This window comes from Malaclemys terrapin, chromosome 2 (assembly GCF_027887155.1).
Source record: "Malaclemys terrapin pileata isolate rMalTer1 chromosome 2, rMalTer1.hap1, whole genome shotgun sequence".
Taxonomy (NCBI): domain Eukaryota; kingdom Metazoa; phylum Chordata; order Testudines; family Emydidae; genus Malaclemys; species Malaclemys terrapin.
The window spans coordinates 149,430,624-149,446,771 of record NC_071506.1 but is presented as its reverse complement, the minus strand read 5'-3'; the positions used below and the strand labels follow the sequence as shown (position 1 = coordinate 149,446,771).

Below are 16,148 nucleotides of genomic sequence, written 5' to 3'. Positions count from 1 at the left end.
TACAGTAAATGATGAGATGTAACGCTATCTCTGAATCACAGTGAAGTTTCTTAGAATATATTCTTTAACAATCATCTCAGACACAGCCCATCAACAGAAAAATATATATGTTTTTCTCCACACAAGGTAGATGTTGATGCTTCTCCTTAGCATTAGCAGTGTTCTAGGTTAAAATAAAACACACTGATTTATTACCCAAAATGTTGTCCTAAAATAGCCTGGATGAGTCTGAGTAATCCCTAAAAGCTGACGATCAGGATACATAATTTGTAATGTGGCTGTGAATTAACTAAAGCCAGGAATTCAAACTGATATGAAATGAGGTTTATTATCTATAGAAGAATCAAACAAGCTCTACCCTGGAGTGACTAATGAGAGGACAATAAGAAGTGAACTACTATAGATAAGAAGAAATCATTACTTTATGTGCGCTTGACTTTGAGGACAACATTGATCTGTTCTCTACCAACCTTTTCACTGTGTAGATAATAAAGTGACTGCTGAAGAGACAGAGAAGCATGAGCTTAATTACAAGTAATCCCTATTAGAAAGTATAGAATTTGAAGAAAAGGAGGAGTAAAACATGTGAGTGTTCGTCATAGAAATTTGTCTTATTGGAGACAGATCTGGCAGAAGTAACTGTTGTGTCGTCTGATGAGAGATGACTGGAAGGTATTGCAAGGAATGAATATAAACTAGCAACTAAAACGATTAACCCAAAAATGTACAAAAACAGCAGTGTTGTATCTATACTTGTAACGTGACACTGCATCAACAAACCAAACACAACTGGAGAGATTTCATGCAGGTCCACAGTATTTTTCATGGCAGCAGCATTCCCTGACAGCAATACTGTACATGAAGGAATAACACTGTCACTGTTATAATACCATCTGCAGAAAAGGCCTCTTAGGCCATGTCTACACTACAAAGTTAAGTCGACTTCATCTCCAAATAAATTTGTTAGTCTCTAAGGTGCCACAAGGACTCCTCGTTTTTTCTTTTTATTTAAGCAAGTCGATCTTGCATGTCCATACTATGCTCATTGTGTCGGGGGAGTGCATCCTCACTAGCAGCGCTTGCATCGACACACAGTGCATGTAGCCGAGTGGAATTTTGGGTTGGGCTTGCAATGCCTTATGGGACCAAAACATTGGTGCAGGTGGTATGGGAATATGGCATTAGCCTCCCATGATGCACTTAACTCCCCCCTCCCTGAAATTAACGGCAAACAAACCAAGCCTTTTTCGAGCCTTTTTTTTATAAGCCTGGGTTACCCACTTGGTTGCCATAGCACTATAAGCATGGACCCTGCTCAGCTGTACACTGTTGTTGTCAGCATTACAAACACCTCGCACCTTATCCTGCAGTATTTACACAGCCGATACAGTAGCTGCTGCATGGAACAATGTGCTACCACACAAGCCGTCCTGCTGGAAGACATAGTGTGGAGCAATTCTCAGTTGCTGGCGACAGTCACACATCACCTTGACACAGTTGAGCACCATTTCTGGGCCCAGGAAACAAGCACTGACTGATGGGACCACATTGTTATGCAGCTGGGATGACGAGCAGTGGCTGCAGAACTTTTGAATGTGTAAGGCCACTTTCCAGGAACTGTGAAGAGCTTTACTCAGCCCTGAAGTGTAGCAATATTAAAATTAGAGTTGCTCTGACAGTGGAGAAGTGAGTGGCGATAGCTCTGTGGAAGCTTGCGATGCCAGACTGCTAGTGGTCAGTGGGGCATCAATTTGGAGATGGGTAAATCTACCGATCCAAGTTTGTAGAGCCATCAAAAGACTACTGCTAAGAAGGGTAGTGACTCTGGGCAGCATGCAGGACATAATGGATGGTTTTCCCGTGATGGGGTTTCCTAATTGCAGAAGGGCTATAGATGGAATGCATATCCCTATCTTGGCACCATACCACCTTGCGATAGAGTAAATAAACCAAAAGGGATATTTTTCAATGGTGTTGCAAGCGCTGGTGGATCACAGAGGCCGTTTCACCAACATCAGTGTTAGATGATCAGGCAAGGTGCATGACATGCTCATCTTTAGAAACACAGGTCTGTTCAGAAAGCTGCAAGCAGGGACTTTCTTCCTAGACTGCAAAATAATCATTGCTGATGTTGAAATGCCAGTGACCCATGGATCCGTACACAGGCAGCCTGGCAGCAGTAAGGACCAGTTCAACCATAGGCTGAGCAAGGACAGAATGGTGGTGGGATGTGCCTTTGGACGTTTAAAAGATTACTGACATTGTTTGCATACTAGGTTAGACCTCAGTGAAAGCAATATCCCCATTGTTATTGCTGCCTACTGTGTGCTCCATAGTATCTGTGAAACAAAGGGAGAAAAGTTTCCGGGGGGGGGAGGAGGGGGGAGGGTTGAGGCTGGAAGCCAACTTTGAGCAGCCAGACACCAGGGCAATAAGAAGAAAACATGAGGGTGTCTGCATCTCAGTAAGGTATTGAAAAGAAGTTTCAACAATGAGCCAGAGTAATGTGACACTTATCTGTGGTGTTCCTTACCAATCTGTCCCCTCCATTGCATTTTCTCCCCTGTAAACTCCACTCCCACCAACCACTGTGTGTTCAATGAATAAAGAGCCTTTTCTCCTCAATCCGTTAAGTTTTATTATGCACACAAACACAAAGAGACAGCAAAGAAAAGTAAGATAACTTGGGACAAAATGTCTGATAACACTGTGAGAGGGGAAACAAGGAAAGCTTGCTTACAGATGCACTGCAATAACAATCAAAGGTGTAGAAATGGGTGCCTTCAGGTCCTTGTACCCTCCCATGGTGTTGAGTGCAAAGGATAACAGACTTTCCCCGCCTCCGCCTCATAGGACATTTGGGGGAGGAGGATGTAGAACTGGGCGACGATGGCAGTAGGTTCAGCATAGGCTGCAGGGGCACTACAGCATCCAGCTGCCTTTCTTGAACCTCAAGCAGACGCTTCAACATGTCTGATTGCTCCTTCATAATCCGTGGCATCTCTTCCTGCATGGCATGCTCCTGTTCCATTCATGCTCTCCTGTCCTCCCTATGTCCAAGTTCTCAGACAGTGTGATCCTCCATGCTCTGAGCTCCGTCTTGTCACTCCTTAACTCATTGAACATGTCCTCCCGAGTCTTCTTTTTCCACCTTCTAATCTGGGAAAGTTTCTGACCCAGTGTGGAGGATGCACCGACAGACAAGGTTTCAGCTGCAAGGAATGCAAAGCACAAGGGTAGCATTGACAGTGCATACATTGTTTCTGGTGCGAGGTTAATTTTTTAAATAAAAAACGCACCCCTCAATACACTTCACTGCGAGCCACAACGTAATCCCAACCACTGGCTATTGCAAGACTCAGTTTGCTGCTCCAGCCATGGTGAGTAAGACCACGAGTTGTGCTGTTGCTTTTGTGAAGACATCCTTGGGATCACAGGTTGGAACTTCAGAAAAGCCCCTTTCCCCTAGCAACCTGGATGGTGCTTGAGGACAGGCACCAGGATAAAGACCCCCCAAAAGTTTGTTTTTTAACAAAAGCAGCACCGGGGGGGAGGGAGACAAACAGGAAGCGCCCCCCCCCCACACACACACACTTTTTTTTTCAGTGCTGCTTGCAATACTCGGTGATCCCTTCCAACCATAACCATTGCACATTTGGGAAAGTGTGTTTGTGTGACCCAGATTTCATCAAAGAGGGGGTAGGTTACTTGTTGAATTGTTTGCAGTTTAAGGGCTGGCATTGAAAACTTCCCCCATTTCCCCCAAGTGACCCTATGCAATATCACTCTCCTGAGGGTAACATAGGTGGCAAGGAAGCAGATGCTACAATGCTGTGTGCTGCAATGAAGCCAGCAGAGTTAATACTGAAGTGGCATGGGAAAGTGTCCTATGTGGTGGACAAAATAAGGCAGCCCTTCCCAGAAACCTTCTGCAAATTATTGCAGAGTACTTCCATGAAAGCTTCCTAGAGATCTCCATGGAGGATTCCCGGGCCATCCCTGTGCACATAAACACACAGGGGGTAGGTTACTTGTTGAATTGTTTGCAGTTTAAGGGCTGGCATTGAAAACTTCCCCCATTTCCCCCAAGTGACCCTATGCAATATCACTCTCCTGAGGGTAACATAGGTGGCAAGGAAGCAGATGCTACAATGCTGTGTGCTGCAATGAAGCCAGCAGAGTTAATACTGAAGTGGCATGGGAAAGTGTCCTATGTGGTGGACAAAATAAGGCAGCCCTTCCCAGAAACCTTCTGCAAATTATTGCAGAGTACTTCCATGAAAGCTTCCTAGAGATCTCCATGGAGGATTCCCGGGCCATCCCTGTGCACATAAACACACAGGCACCCTCTGCGTAGCTGGAGTGGCCACCGATACCCACTACACCTACTTTTTTGTTCAGATTAAACATTAAAAATAACATTAAACATTAATATTAAACATTAAAAATAATAGAATGTAACCCCTAGAGTTTGATTGGAAATGTGTACTCACCAGAGGTGCCTTCCCCGGCATCATGCTCGGACGCCAACTGGTCCTGCGAAGTAATGGGCTTCAGGGTTAAAAACAGTTCTTGGCTGTTGGGGAGAATGGATTCTCCACTTGCCTGCCTCACATGCTCTTCCTCCTCCTCTCTCTCATCAACAATGTCCTCCTCATCGTTGCTTGAGGTTGCCCGGAGCTCCTGGGAGGTATACACAGAGCGTTTTGGGGTAGTGATGGGATCACCACCGAGAATTGCATGCAGCTCCTCATAAAAGCAGCATGTCTGGGGGGCAGAACCAGAACGACTTTTCGCCTCCCTTGTCTTCTGGTACACCTGCCGAAGCTCCTTTATTTTCACATGGCACTGCTGCGTGTCCCTGGTGTAGCCCTTCTCCCACAATCTTGGCATAGATGCCAACATTTCTTCTTCTGGATCGGAGCTCTGCCTGTACAGACTTTTCTCCCTACACAGCAATAAGATCCACCACCTCCTGTACTCCATGCTGGAGCACGTTTGCAGACTTGAGTCTCCATCATTAGCTATGCCGGAATGCTCTCCACAATGATCAACCAGGAAATGAAAATTCAAAAGTTCCAAGGGCTTTAACAGGGAAGCAGCTGTTTCCTGTGTAACTGGCTGATGTGCAATGCAGTTGAAAGTGCTCTGCATGCAGTCGCAGTGGAGCACTGTGGGGCACCTCCCTGGAGGCCAATTCATTTGAATTACACAACAGAGTCTACACTATCTCCATTTCGACCCATGGATGCCGAATCAAGCGCTCCCCCTCTCACGGAGGTGGAGTACAGAAGCCAACTTTCCAGGCCACTTAGGTCGGCAGAAGGGACTCGGTAGTGTAGACCCATACATTATTAGATCGACTTGATGTGTCTTATGTTGACTTAAGTTTGTAGTGTAGACCAGGCCTTAGAGACATTACATCCAGGGATTATAGTTCTTCCTGGGGGTGGGGGAGAATTCATATATTTTTGTTGTGGGGCACAGCAGATATGGATTCAAAGCATCAAAATAAAACATGTGGATCTCTACTTATTAGTATCTCTGAGTGGAGAAAAATCTTGCCAGCTCCAGAACAAAAACAATAGATCAATTAAGTAGTCAGTATCCATGGAGGAGTCATGGATTCAGAAAAGAACAAACAACCGTAAGAAAAGCAGTGTTGCACCTTTTGTTTTAAATGATATCAAGCCAGTTAGAAAGCCTCTTACCAGTCATCTGAAGAGCTATCTTAGTTCAAACACTGGCCAGTTAGAGTGGCTGATAAAAAGTGCAGAGCAGGTAGAGAGGATTTATGGTGATATCTGGAGCTGGGAGAGAAGGTAGATAGAGTGCTTTAAGCTGAAAGCAGGGTAGTGGAAGTAAAAGGGGCTCAGGGAGAGATTCCAAATATGGGGGAAAGACTGCTGAAAAAGAAAGACTTGTGGAATCAAGGCTGGGAGTTGAGACAGAGACACAGACCCCAGGAAGGGGTGGAAAGAAGGGGACCAAAAGTTAGCAGGAGACGAAAAGAAGGAATCAAGAACACTTGCGGGCAGAAAGACACCAAGAGGAAGACTGACCAAAGGCTTGGACATTCAGCTATTAGGAAGAGAGAAGGGTACTTCTAAGGGGTGGGGGTTAGGGAGAGACTTTTAGAAAAGGGACAAAATTGGGGAGATAAACAAATGGAGACCTACAGAATAGATCAGATACTCTGTGGAAGTGAAACACAGCAAATGGGGTTAGAGATGCTGAACAAGATAGAAGTGGGATTCTGTGGCATAGTGAGGGTGAAAGAAAGTCTGGGGGAAAGAGAATGAGTGGGGAAGGGGGAGAAGAGAACCAAGGGGATATAACAAGGGGCTTATTCCTTGACCTATGGAGGAATGAAACAATAGGGAGGAGAGAAATGGGGATGGAGCCAAAAGCATTAGAACCAGGAGAAAGGAAGGGGATGGAGGGAGAGATTTAGATCCTGTCTACATTATGATAGTTACTGTGCTGGGCTGGACAGTTAAAATAATCTAGTCTTGCAGGGTAGATAGGAAAGATTTGTATTTAACCAATGGGGCTAATTCACCTCTCTCTTACACCAGTGTAAGTCCATTTACATCAGTGGCGTAATGGCTGTTTTACATCAATGTAAAGGGAGAGGAGAATAGTCTCATGTTTTCAAACTGCTACAATCCTGGCTGTCGCTGTTGAATATTTCAGCAACATGATTTAACAGTTTGGTCCCACCTACAATGGTGTGATCAACCCACATGCTAATATTTTATATGCTGTATTTTACTACATGCATGTGATGAAGGAAAATGTGAAGGGGCTAGCTATGTGCCTGGACCACTCCCACAGCAAGATTAGAGTCAAAAACTTGAAGAATCCAAGAGACCTATATGTCAACTGGCTCGTAGTAATGATAGCAGGGGATGCCCATCCCCTACTTAGGGTGACCAGATATCCCGATTTTATAGGGACAGTCCCAATTTTTGGATCTTTTTCTTATATAGGCTTCTATTACCCCCCACCACCTGTCCCGATTTTTCACACTTGCTGTCTGGTCATCCTACCCCTACTCTACATCTTAAATGCCAGTGAGCCAGAGAATGAACAAAGGGCTCCAAGCCCAAAGCAAGCTCTCCATACCTAAGCTTTTTAATATCCTCAAATTACCTCTCATTAAAAACAAAACCTTCTTCTCTCTGCTTTCCTGACTCGTACAAAGCACCCCTGATTTTTTTTTTTTGCTGCATCTGGCCCATTATGATGAATCATCATCATAATTCAGTGTGACTGAATGATGATAAACCATCAGGATTCAATCATACCAGCCTTTTTCTCCAAACATATAATCAAAATAATCACTTTTTTATGAGAGGCCGGTTACTCAGTTCACTTTGATATTTTTTCCTGTTGGCGTTTATAAATTCAACTTTGCAAAAGTTCAGCCAGACACCTGCTGACTTGAGAAAGAAAGAGTCAGTTGAAGTGAACAAATTATATGTTTTATGTAAATCGACTCCGGAGGGTTATTTTTGTCTTGGACTTCCTGTTATTCTCTTTTATAACTAATGTGGGTAACTATCCCCAATCACTAGTTAGTGATACAAGGCAGCAGGCTTCAGGGGGAAAACTGCTTACAATAGCTGAGCTTTCTAAAAAAAATATTTTTTGGATCTGTCCATCCTGCATGAGAAAAGAAATATATCTAGCACTGTGAAAAAAAATCAATTATATTATTGGGGGGACCAGTAAGTAACAGGAACTGCTAGCATGTTGCTGCTGCTTTAAATATAGCACTGATCAAGCAGCAGCAAAATGCATGAACATATAATTAATACCTAAGGTAAAACTGTCATAGGGTAATACAAAGCTAAGCTACATTTTATCTTACATTATAAAAAATAACTGAAGATGAACCTGTGAGGCTGTGGTCTAAAATAAACTGGAGATTTACTTTTCCTTTCATGTGTTTTATTCTCTCCATAAATTGCATAGATTATTTACACAGACAAATGCCTCTGAAAATAAAGTAAACACAGTAGTTGTACAGGAATGTAACAATGTAACTTTTTTTTCCAAAGTGCAGTTACGCAGGAGTGCAAAACTATTGAAGTATTTAAGAATAGCACAGCATTTCCTCTTCTGCTGGCATATATAATGTATTGTATGAGTGAACTATGGACAGACAGATAAAGAAAACTAACATGTGATGTTCGGTTTGAAATCTTGCTGCCTTGTTATTACTACAATCTTCCAGCTTTTGTTGACCTTTGTGTATAACTAATGATAAAGAAAATACTCTTATAACTCTGTGAAACAGGAACTGGTAGCTTCACTCATTAAAATGTAGCTGCCTTACGAGAATAACATATTTTTCTTACCCATTTCAGACATCTCTGGCACAGTAACAATGTAAGGTCCATCTGTAAATTTTGGTGCATTATCATTGATGTCCTGCACTTTGATAATGAACTCTGATTCAGGCTCGAGTGGCTTGTTCGTCCGTCTGTCAATAGCCTGAGCATGCAGCACATAGTGTGTCTTCTGCTCTCGATCTAGGCTTTTGGTTGAATGGATGTCTCCGGTAGTGTCATCAATAATAAATATAGTTCCAGCCCCTTCTCCAGTAAGGATGTACTTGACTGATCCATCACCTTTGTCAGAATTGGAGTGTAGCTGAAAAATATACACAAACACACAATATCATGTAAAATAATATTTAATATAACATGTCATATAACGTGATGTATTGCATATGTATGCTGTTAGTACTGGTCTAGAAATAATCCTCCCTGGCTGCTGTAATATTCTGTGCACAAGTTTACTTAGTCTGCTGTGGGTTACCTCATCATAACTGATCTGCTGGAGTTCCAGAGGTATCTCCCTTCAGTCAGTGAACTTCTTCAACTCTGTCATGGTACCAGCAAGTACATGAAAACAATATTTCTATCAGTTGTCTTTTTTAAGGCTTGCATCAAACTGAGTCAGCACTGCTGCCGCAATGCCTTGAGCACTGTGTCTGAAACATCTATACTGATGAGTTAAGGCAATATGATTAAGTTTTACTTCGTTGATTATGGTTCAGATCCCACCACCCATAAATCATCCCATATGGCCCAATGTCCAATACCATTTGTAATAACTGGAAGCTGGGGATAGCAGCTGAGTGACAGATGCCTCCCCAGCCTTATTTTACCTCCACCTAAAACATAACTACTTTTTCACTTTCTTCTATAGGAAATCTGCTGACCCCTGTATTATCCATTATAAAGTAATGGAGTTTGAAAAATGCAAGGTCATGCATTTAGGGATTAATAACAAGAATTGTTGTTATAAACTGGTGATGCATCACTTGGAAGTAATAGAGGAGGAGAAGGACCTCGGAGTATTGGTTGATCACAGGATGACTATGAGCCGCCAATGTGATATGGCTATGAAAAAAGCTAATGCAGTCTTGGGATGCATCAGGCGAGGTATTTCCAGTAGAGATGAGGAGGTGTTATACAAGGCACTGGTGATACCTCATCTGGAATATTGTGGGCAGTTCCGGTCTCCCATGTTTAAGAAGGATGAATTCAAACTGGAACAGGTACAGAGAGGGGCTACTAGGATGATCCGAGAAATGGAAAACCTGTATTATGAAAGGAGACTCGAAGAGCTAGGCTTGTTTAGGTTAACCAAAAGACAGCTGATGGGAGATCTGATTGTTCTCTACAAATATATCAGAGGGATAAATACCAGGGAGGGAGAGGAATTATTTAAGCTCAGTACCAATGTGAACACAAGAACAAATGGATATAAACTGGCCATCAGGAAGTTTAGACTTGAAATTAGACAAAGGTTTCTAACCATCCGAGGAGTGAAGTTCTGGATAGCCTTCCAAGGGGAGCAGTGGAGGCAAAAGACATATCTGGCTTCAAGACTAAGCTTGGTAAGTTTATGGAAGGGATGGTATGATGGGATAGCCTAATTTTGGCAATTAATTGATCTTTGACTATTAGGGGTAACGGCCTGTGATGGGACACTAGATAGGGTGGGATCTGAGTTACTACCGAGAATTCTTTCCTGGGTGTCTGTCTGGTGAGTCTTGCCCACATGATTGGGGTTTAGCTGATCACCATATTTGGGGTCGGGAAGGAATTTTCCTCCAGGGCAGATTGACAAAGGCCCTGGGGATTTTTCACCTTCCTCTGCAGCGTGGGGCCTGGGTCACTTGCTGGAGGATTCTCTGCACCTTGAAGTCATTAAACCACAAGTTGAGGACTTCAATAGCTCAGACATAGGTCAGGGGTTTGTTGCAGGAGTGGGTGGGTAAGATTCTGTGGCCTGCATTGTGCAGGAGGTCAGACTAGAAGATCATAATGGTCCCTTCTGACCTTAAAGTCTATGAGTCTATGAATGGCCTAGTATCTTAACTACTGCTAGCATATCTATTTAAAATATGTAATTATTCCATCCTTTGAATAGGACAAAAAACAACCCAAAAACCTCCTGGTAATCTTAAATAAATACCAAATTGTATTAAAAGTGAAGGCTAAAAAGCTATTTATCCAGGTTTGCCACTACTAAATTAACAAAAAGGGAGCCTAAAAATCCGTTTGCCACAGAAAAACCATGAAAAAATGCAGAATTTGAGCTTTTACAGGAAAAATCTTTAGTTTTTTCATTTTGTGTAAAGATAAAAACCAGTTGCTTCACTCATTGAAAGTTAGCTGCCTTATGAGAATAACATTTTCCTTACCCATTTCAGACATCTCTGAACTAATACCTATACATATTATGGCTCGGGAAACCAAAGTTCAGCATTTCATTTAATCACAAAAAAAAAAGTAGATTTTTAAGTTTCTTTTAATTGGAGAACTTTGGTTTTTTTTAACCATGGAAAACTAGGATCCCTGCTTATAATTACCTAACTGGTTATCTACATTAAAAACAAATCTCTGTTCTCTTGCAGGAGGGAATCATTATTTGATGGATTGAAAGGTTTTTATTAACATCAACTTCGTGAGAGTGAATTTTGTATAATGTACAGTGCTGACCAAAGTGAGAATACAGCAATCAAAATCTGTCCCAATCCTCCAGTGGCATTAAACTGGAGAACAGACTTCCTGATTTCAAGTACTGACTCATTCTCATACTCACTGCATTTCCTTGAATAGCACAAATTGTGTTCTTCTAGCATGTGTTAGCACTAAATATCTGTCATTACTAACTTTCTTTGCAGAATCTGAGTAAAATGTGTAGAGAATACCAACAAATGTTATTAATTCAATTAATACAACACAAGGTGTTGCTTTCCAGTTGCCTCTCCAATTTGTGCCTCTCCATTACTGTACAATTTCCTTTCAAACCTCATTTTACAAACCATTTTAGAGTATAATGAAAAATGAGATCGTTAAGGGAGATGGTAAACTTCTCATTTATGCTGTGTAAAGTCAGAAGCTGCAGATACACAGACACTTCCTTATCACCCCTTCAACTTCCTTCCTTCTTTGTAAACTCTGTTTTGTATTTGAAAGGCATTTGAGGTTGTGATTTATAAAGGTAAAAGACATATGTAGTCACTTGATGTTTTTCATTGAGGTTCTATCAGCTATGCATGGTTGATGTTGCACATAATTTATACTGTGTTCTGTATGTATTTACATTGCTGGGGAAAGTCTAATAAAATTAATGGCCAGATTCTCAGCTGATATAAATCAGCATAGCTCCACTGTAGCCAGTATACCTACACAGATTGAAGCTAGTGGATGACCTGGCCTAACAATTAAGATCATATCAAAAAGTTATAAAATTCCTTAACTCTGAACTCATTTTTTTAAATTTGAAAAATTAAAAAAAACAATGTGGGGAGGGAGAGAAAGCTGTACTGAGAAAGTGTGTGCACGCAACCATCTAGTCCTCAAAGGACATCATTCTATTCTTACATATCTCGTTTTTTATTCCTTTGGGACACATTTAGCATTCAGATACATTCACATCTCTCACAGACTTAAATGGAATTGTGTTTGTATTATCAAGGGGCGAATCTGTTCTTATGTAAGTAGTCCTCCCCTTAATTTATTATGCTCAGAGTGCTCAGTCTTGTAGTGCTTATAAAGCTAAAACACTCACCAAGTTAGAATTTGGCCTGTGTGAAACCTGGAATATCAGGACCAGGATATTGGCCCATGTGGTGAAATAGCAAGAATTCTCATGTGCATCATTGATAATTCCCCCTTGATTGATAGATTCCTATGTGCCATAATTTTGGGCCCAGTACAATTTATTTCAGAAAGCACATGAGTGCTCTAATTTCTTACTAAACCTGAAGAAAAGCTGCATGCAGGCAGATCGTTCCAAATCCATCCCTGGTATAAGGCTCTAAAGTCAGTGGAGCTGTCCCAGCAATGTCCAGAAGAAGCCTACCCCATGCTACAAGGAGATAACAGGGAAAATTCCCCCCTTGTTCTCTTTTTTTAATAGTGTGTGTGTGTGTAGTTGTTGTCCAAGCCCAGAACACTGGTAAGAAATGAACGGACTGAGCAATACTGGTTGAAAGGGCTCAATCACTTCCTCACTTCAGCTTTGTACGATTTTTCTGTAACGATGCCACTACTCAAGGCAGTTTTACTAGTCTACCAAAGAAGAGAACTTTTAAAAATTTTCTGTACCAGGCTGCTTCTAAGTATGAAATATCTTAGGATATCAAAACCTTCCAAACCACTGGCATGCTCATGGAGCTGAACAAAATTGGACTGATTTTTATTGAGGTGGAGTGGGGTCCGGGGGGGATGACAGAGGGGAAGGAAGGTTAGCACTAGCTGTCAAAATGAAAATTCAGGTATATTTTCAGTCAGGAGAATCTTGACTCTCACAAGTAAACTGTAGGAGGTAAGAAGGATGTACCAGCAATGAAATATTCCCCTGCTCACAGGTGTCAACAAATTATATGCTTGTCCTGCTATATGTTATGTGCAAATTACCCTGCAAGCTATTAAAGGAAAATGTGGGCTGGGATAATTAAGGGAAGACAATGAGTTGGATTACATTAGCAAAACCTGAAACCCTCAGATTCTGTTGTAAAGCAACTGCTGAAAAAAAGAAACTTGCACAAAATGTTTTGGGTGCCTGTTTTTCTGCTTTTTGATACATTTCCTACAGTATCTGCAAGATAAGATCTTGACAGATTCACACAAATCAATCTGTTCTGATCTCAAATGTTCTGAACCCGAAATTCAAAAGAACGCCTTTGTGCAATGTTTTTATTGCACAGCTGAGGAGATTTTTCCCTTGCCCTTTAGTGTGCATTTGTTTTTTCTTTTTTCTTTCTTTTTTTTTTTTTTCAATAACGTAAAGGAGAGAAGATGATTTTCAACTTTAAACTAAGACAACATCACCAAGATGAGAATTCTGTTTTAAACTGACCCTGGGTAGAAAAAGATAGATGTCTCCGCCTCTCTCTCCAGCCTCATTGCAATATGTGGTGTGCTGAAGAGACCTCCTGGGAGTCCTTGTTAAGACTTTTTCCATCAAGTAGAAGGTAGGCTTGGGGTGATTTCCCTGCTTATGATGGAGTTGGTCTTTTTTTCCCATGCATACTACTAAATTATCCCCAGTAGAAACAATGTATCCCTGTGGCTTATAAAGAAAAAAAAAGGACTAGAAGATAGTCCAATGGGTAGAAAGCTGATGAAGTGGGCATTCACCCACAAAAGCTTATGCTCCAATACTTCTGTTAGTCTTAAAGGTGCCACAGGACCCTCTGTTGCTTTTTACAGATTCAGACTAACATGGCTACCCCTCTGATACTTGACTCCAATGGGTAAGACACTAGGCAGAGGCTCTGGAAATCTGAATTTAATTGCCTGTTCTACCACTGAATTCCAGTGTGACATTGGACAAGTCACTTTATTATGTCATGTAGACAAGCCCTAAGTACATTAGAGGGGTGTGATTTATAGAATGTGCTGCACTCTAACTGCCCAACACAGACCCTCCTGGCGCACATTAAAAGGCACCTAATTCATATTATTCTTAGTTCATGCCAGCAGGGTCTACATGGATCTTTACTGTAGACAAGCCCTTACTTTTATTTGCCACAATTCCCTATTTGTAAAATAGGGATGTTAGGGTTCTTGGGATACCCAGGACTGTGAGTCACCTTATTAACCCTGCCTCTAGTGAGAGGGAGTCTTTTTTGTGGTAACTGGATGACAGACAGGTCCTGACACCACCAGCCTTACCGCCACTTGAGCACTCTCCTCTAGGCTATGCCAGCCCTAATGTCACCTCACAGGTTAACAACAGGGACACCACTATCCCTGAGTCCCTTTGAATCATTATCCTGTGATATCCAGCCCGTGCTACTTGCTACTCACAGAAATTCCAAATCCTCTGCCCCCAAAGGTACAGTGTACCCCAGTTTACCTGTTTCACTTTATACCACCACTCCTGTGAATCACACAGCAGTTGTGAACACTTACAAGAAAACAGAAGTAGGTTTATTTAAGAAAAACAACAACAACCTAGAACTGAGAGAAAGTGATGGACACAACTGGTTACAACACAAAATAGTAAAATGCAAACTGGGTCTACATTTATCAGTAGTTACCTTTTCTATTTAATAAAGTAGGTCTGCCCACCCCAAAGTTCAGTCTGTTGCAGAGCTGTCTTGCTTCACAGAAATCAGGATTCAAACGTTCATGATGCCTCCTCCCCCCACTCCACCAGGTGTCTCCTCAGTGAATGGATCCAGAGTGCTTCTCTCACCCGTGTTATACTGAAAACAGATTTTTGTTCTATTCACAGATAGGGAGAAACCTTGTTTTGTTGTAAACTTTCTTTTTTTACCTTTAAGTGGTTTCAGTTGTTTGTTGTTGCCTCTGGTGGTTTCCCATACAAAATCTTAGTATTCCACAAAGCTGAACAATTGAGCCTTGCACTGAATCACAGGCCAAACAGGGCAGAGTGTCAACTCCCCTTTGACCAAACAGACCATCACCAAGACACAGCATCTCCTCGTGACTAATTACTACTCCAGTAGAAGCACATTATTCATTGAATATTACCCATATATGCATTTTCTAATAATCATGAATCTTGACAAGTTATGTGGTTTCCGTGGATACCTTTCATGTTACTCTTTATGGATAAATATCCTGTAAACCATGTGTTTGGTGTAGTGAGTTTGTCAGGTCTGAAGTTATTTAACTTTCCTAATAGATAACAAACACAGAAAGTTCAGATGCCAAGTTACCAATGCTTGTTTGCAACCCTATTTCTACTCCTTTCAATGACTACCATCCCTTTGAGGTCTCGCTATCAAAAGCAGTATCACTGAATCCAACTCCAAAAAGTCACAAACAAGACAAACTATAGACATGAGGACAGAAGATTAAATAGTGACCATATTCTAGCTTAAAACAGCTTTAGGTTATTAAAGTGCATGAACTCTGAGAGCCTCTGTGGCACATCTGCCTAAGATAATCATTTATCCCTAAAGTTCTTTTGTTGTTGTTGTTGTTATGTCGTCCATCCTCCCCCTCCCCCCCAAAGACATTTTCTTCTCCCTATAAACTCCACAGACATGGTTGCTCATAAAAGATCATTTCCATATGCAGGACACAGAGCCAAAGTTTTCAGAAATGATTACATGATTTTTGGGTGTCTGAGTTACTGGGTGCACAAATTAAGACACTTTGGATGAGCCTGATTTTCCAGAAAGTGCTGAGCACCAGTATTTTGGAAATCAGGTCCCTTCAAAGAGTCTCAACAGGGCATCCAAAACTGAGGCACTTAAAATCACTAATCACTTTTGGAAATCTTGGCCATTCTGAGTCTGCTTCTGTATCTCAGAAAACAAGGTTTTCAATTATTCATTTGTCACTGATAATTGTCTTGTGCTGGACATAAAAAAATAAAATAAAGACAGTCCTTTCCCTATAGAGATTACAGTCTAATAAACAACATTCTAAAAGTTAGAGAAATCGAAAAGTGGGATAACACAGATTTTTTTTTCTTTCCTCCAAATTGTTTATACATATATATATATGGAGAGGTATGAATGGGAGTAGGTTAGTAGATAAGCAAACTGTGATTAGGTCATTCCACAAGTAGATAGGGCAGGCTATATATTGAAATACTAGAAAGTATTTCAATATGTACCTTTCTTTGTAGATGAG

At 41.4% G+C, this 16,148-nt stretch overlaps 2 protein-coding genes across 4 annotated transcripts in view; both read right to left on the bottom strand.

The window, feature by feature from the left end:
- Positions 1 to 16,148, bottom strand: part of CDH18 (cadherin 18) — a 922,085-nt gene that overhangs the window by 204,570 nt on the left and 701,367 nt on the right. For all 3 annotated transcript variants that reach the window (XM_054020313.1, XM_054020314.1, XM_054020315.1), the window contains one exon: positions 8,367 to 8,661. In XM_054020313.1, the coding sequence (XP_053876288.1) occupies positions 8,367 to 8,661 (295 nt within the window). The remainder of the gene's footprint in view (positions 1 to 8,366; positions 8,662 to 16,148) is intronic.
- On the bottom strand, positions 2,659 to 4,985 carry LOC128832731 (uncharacterized). The gene is made up of 2 exons (XM_054020316.1): positions 4,494 to 4,985; positions 2,659 to 3,212 (listed from the first exon to the last, which is right to left on the bottom strand). The coding sequence occupies exons 1-2, from the start codon at positions 4,903 to 4,905 to the stop codon at positions 2,986 to 2,988; spliced, it is 639 nt and encodes a 212-aa protein (XP_053876291.1). The 5' UTR covers positions 4,906 to 4,985; the 3' UTR covers positions 2,659 to 2,985.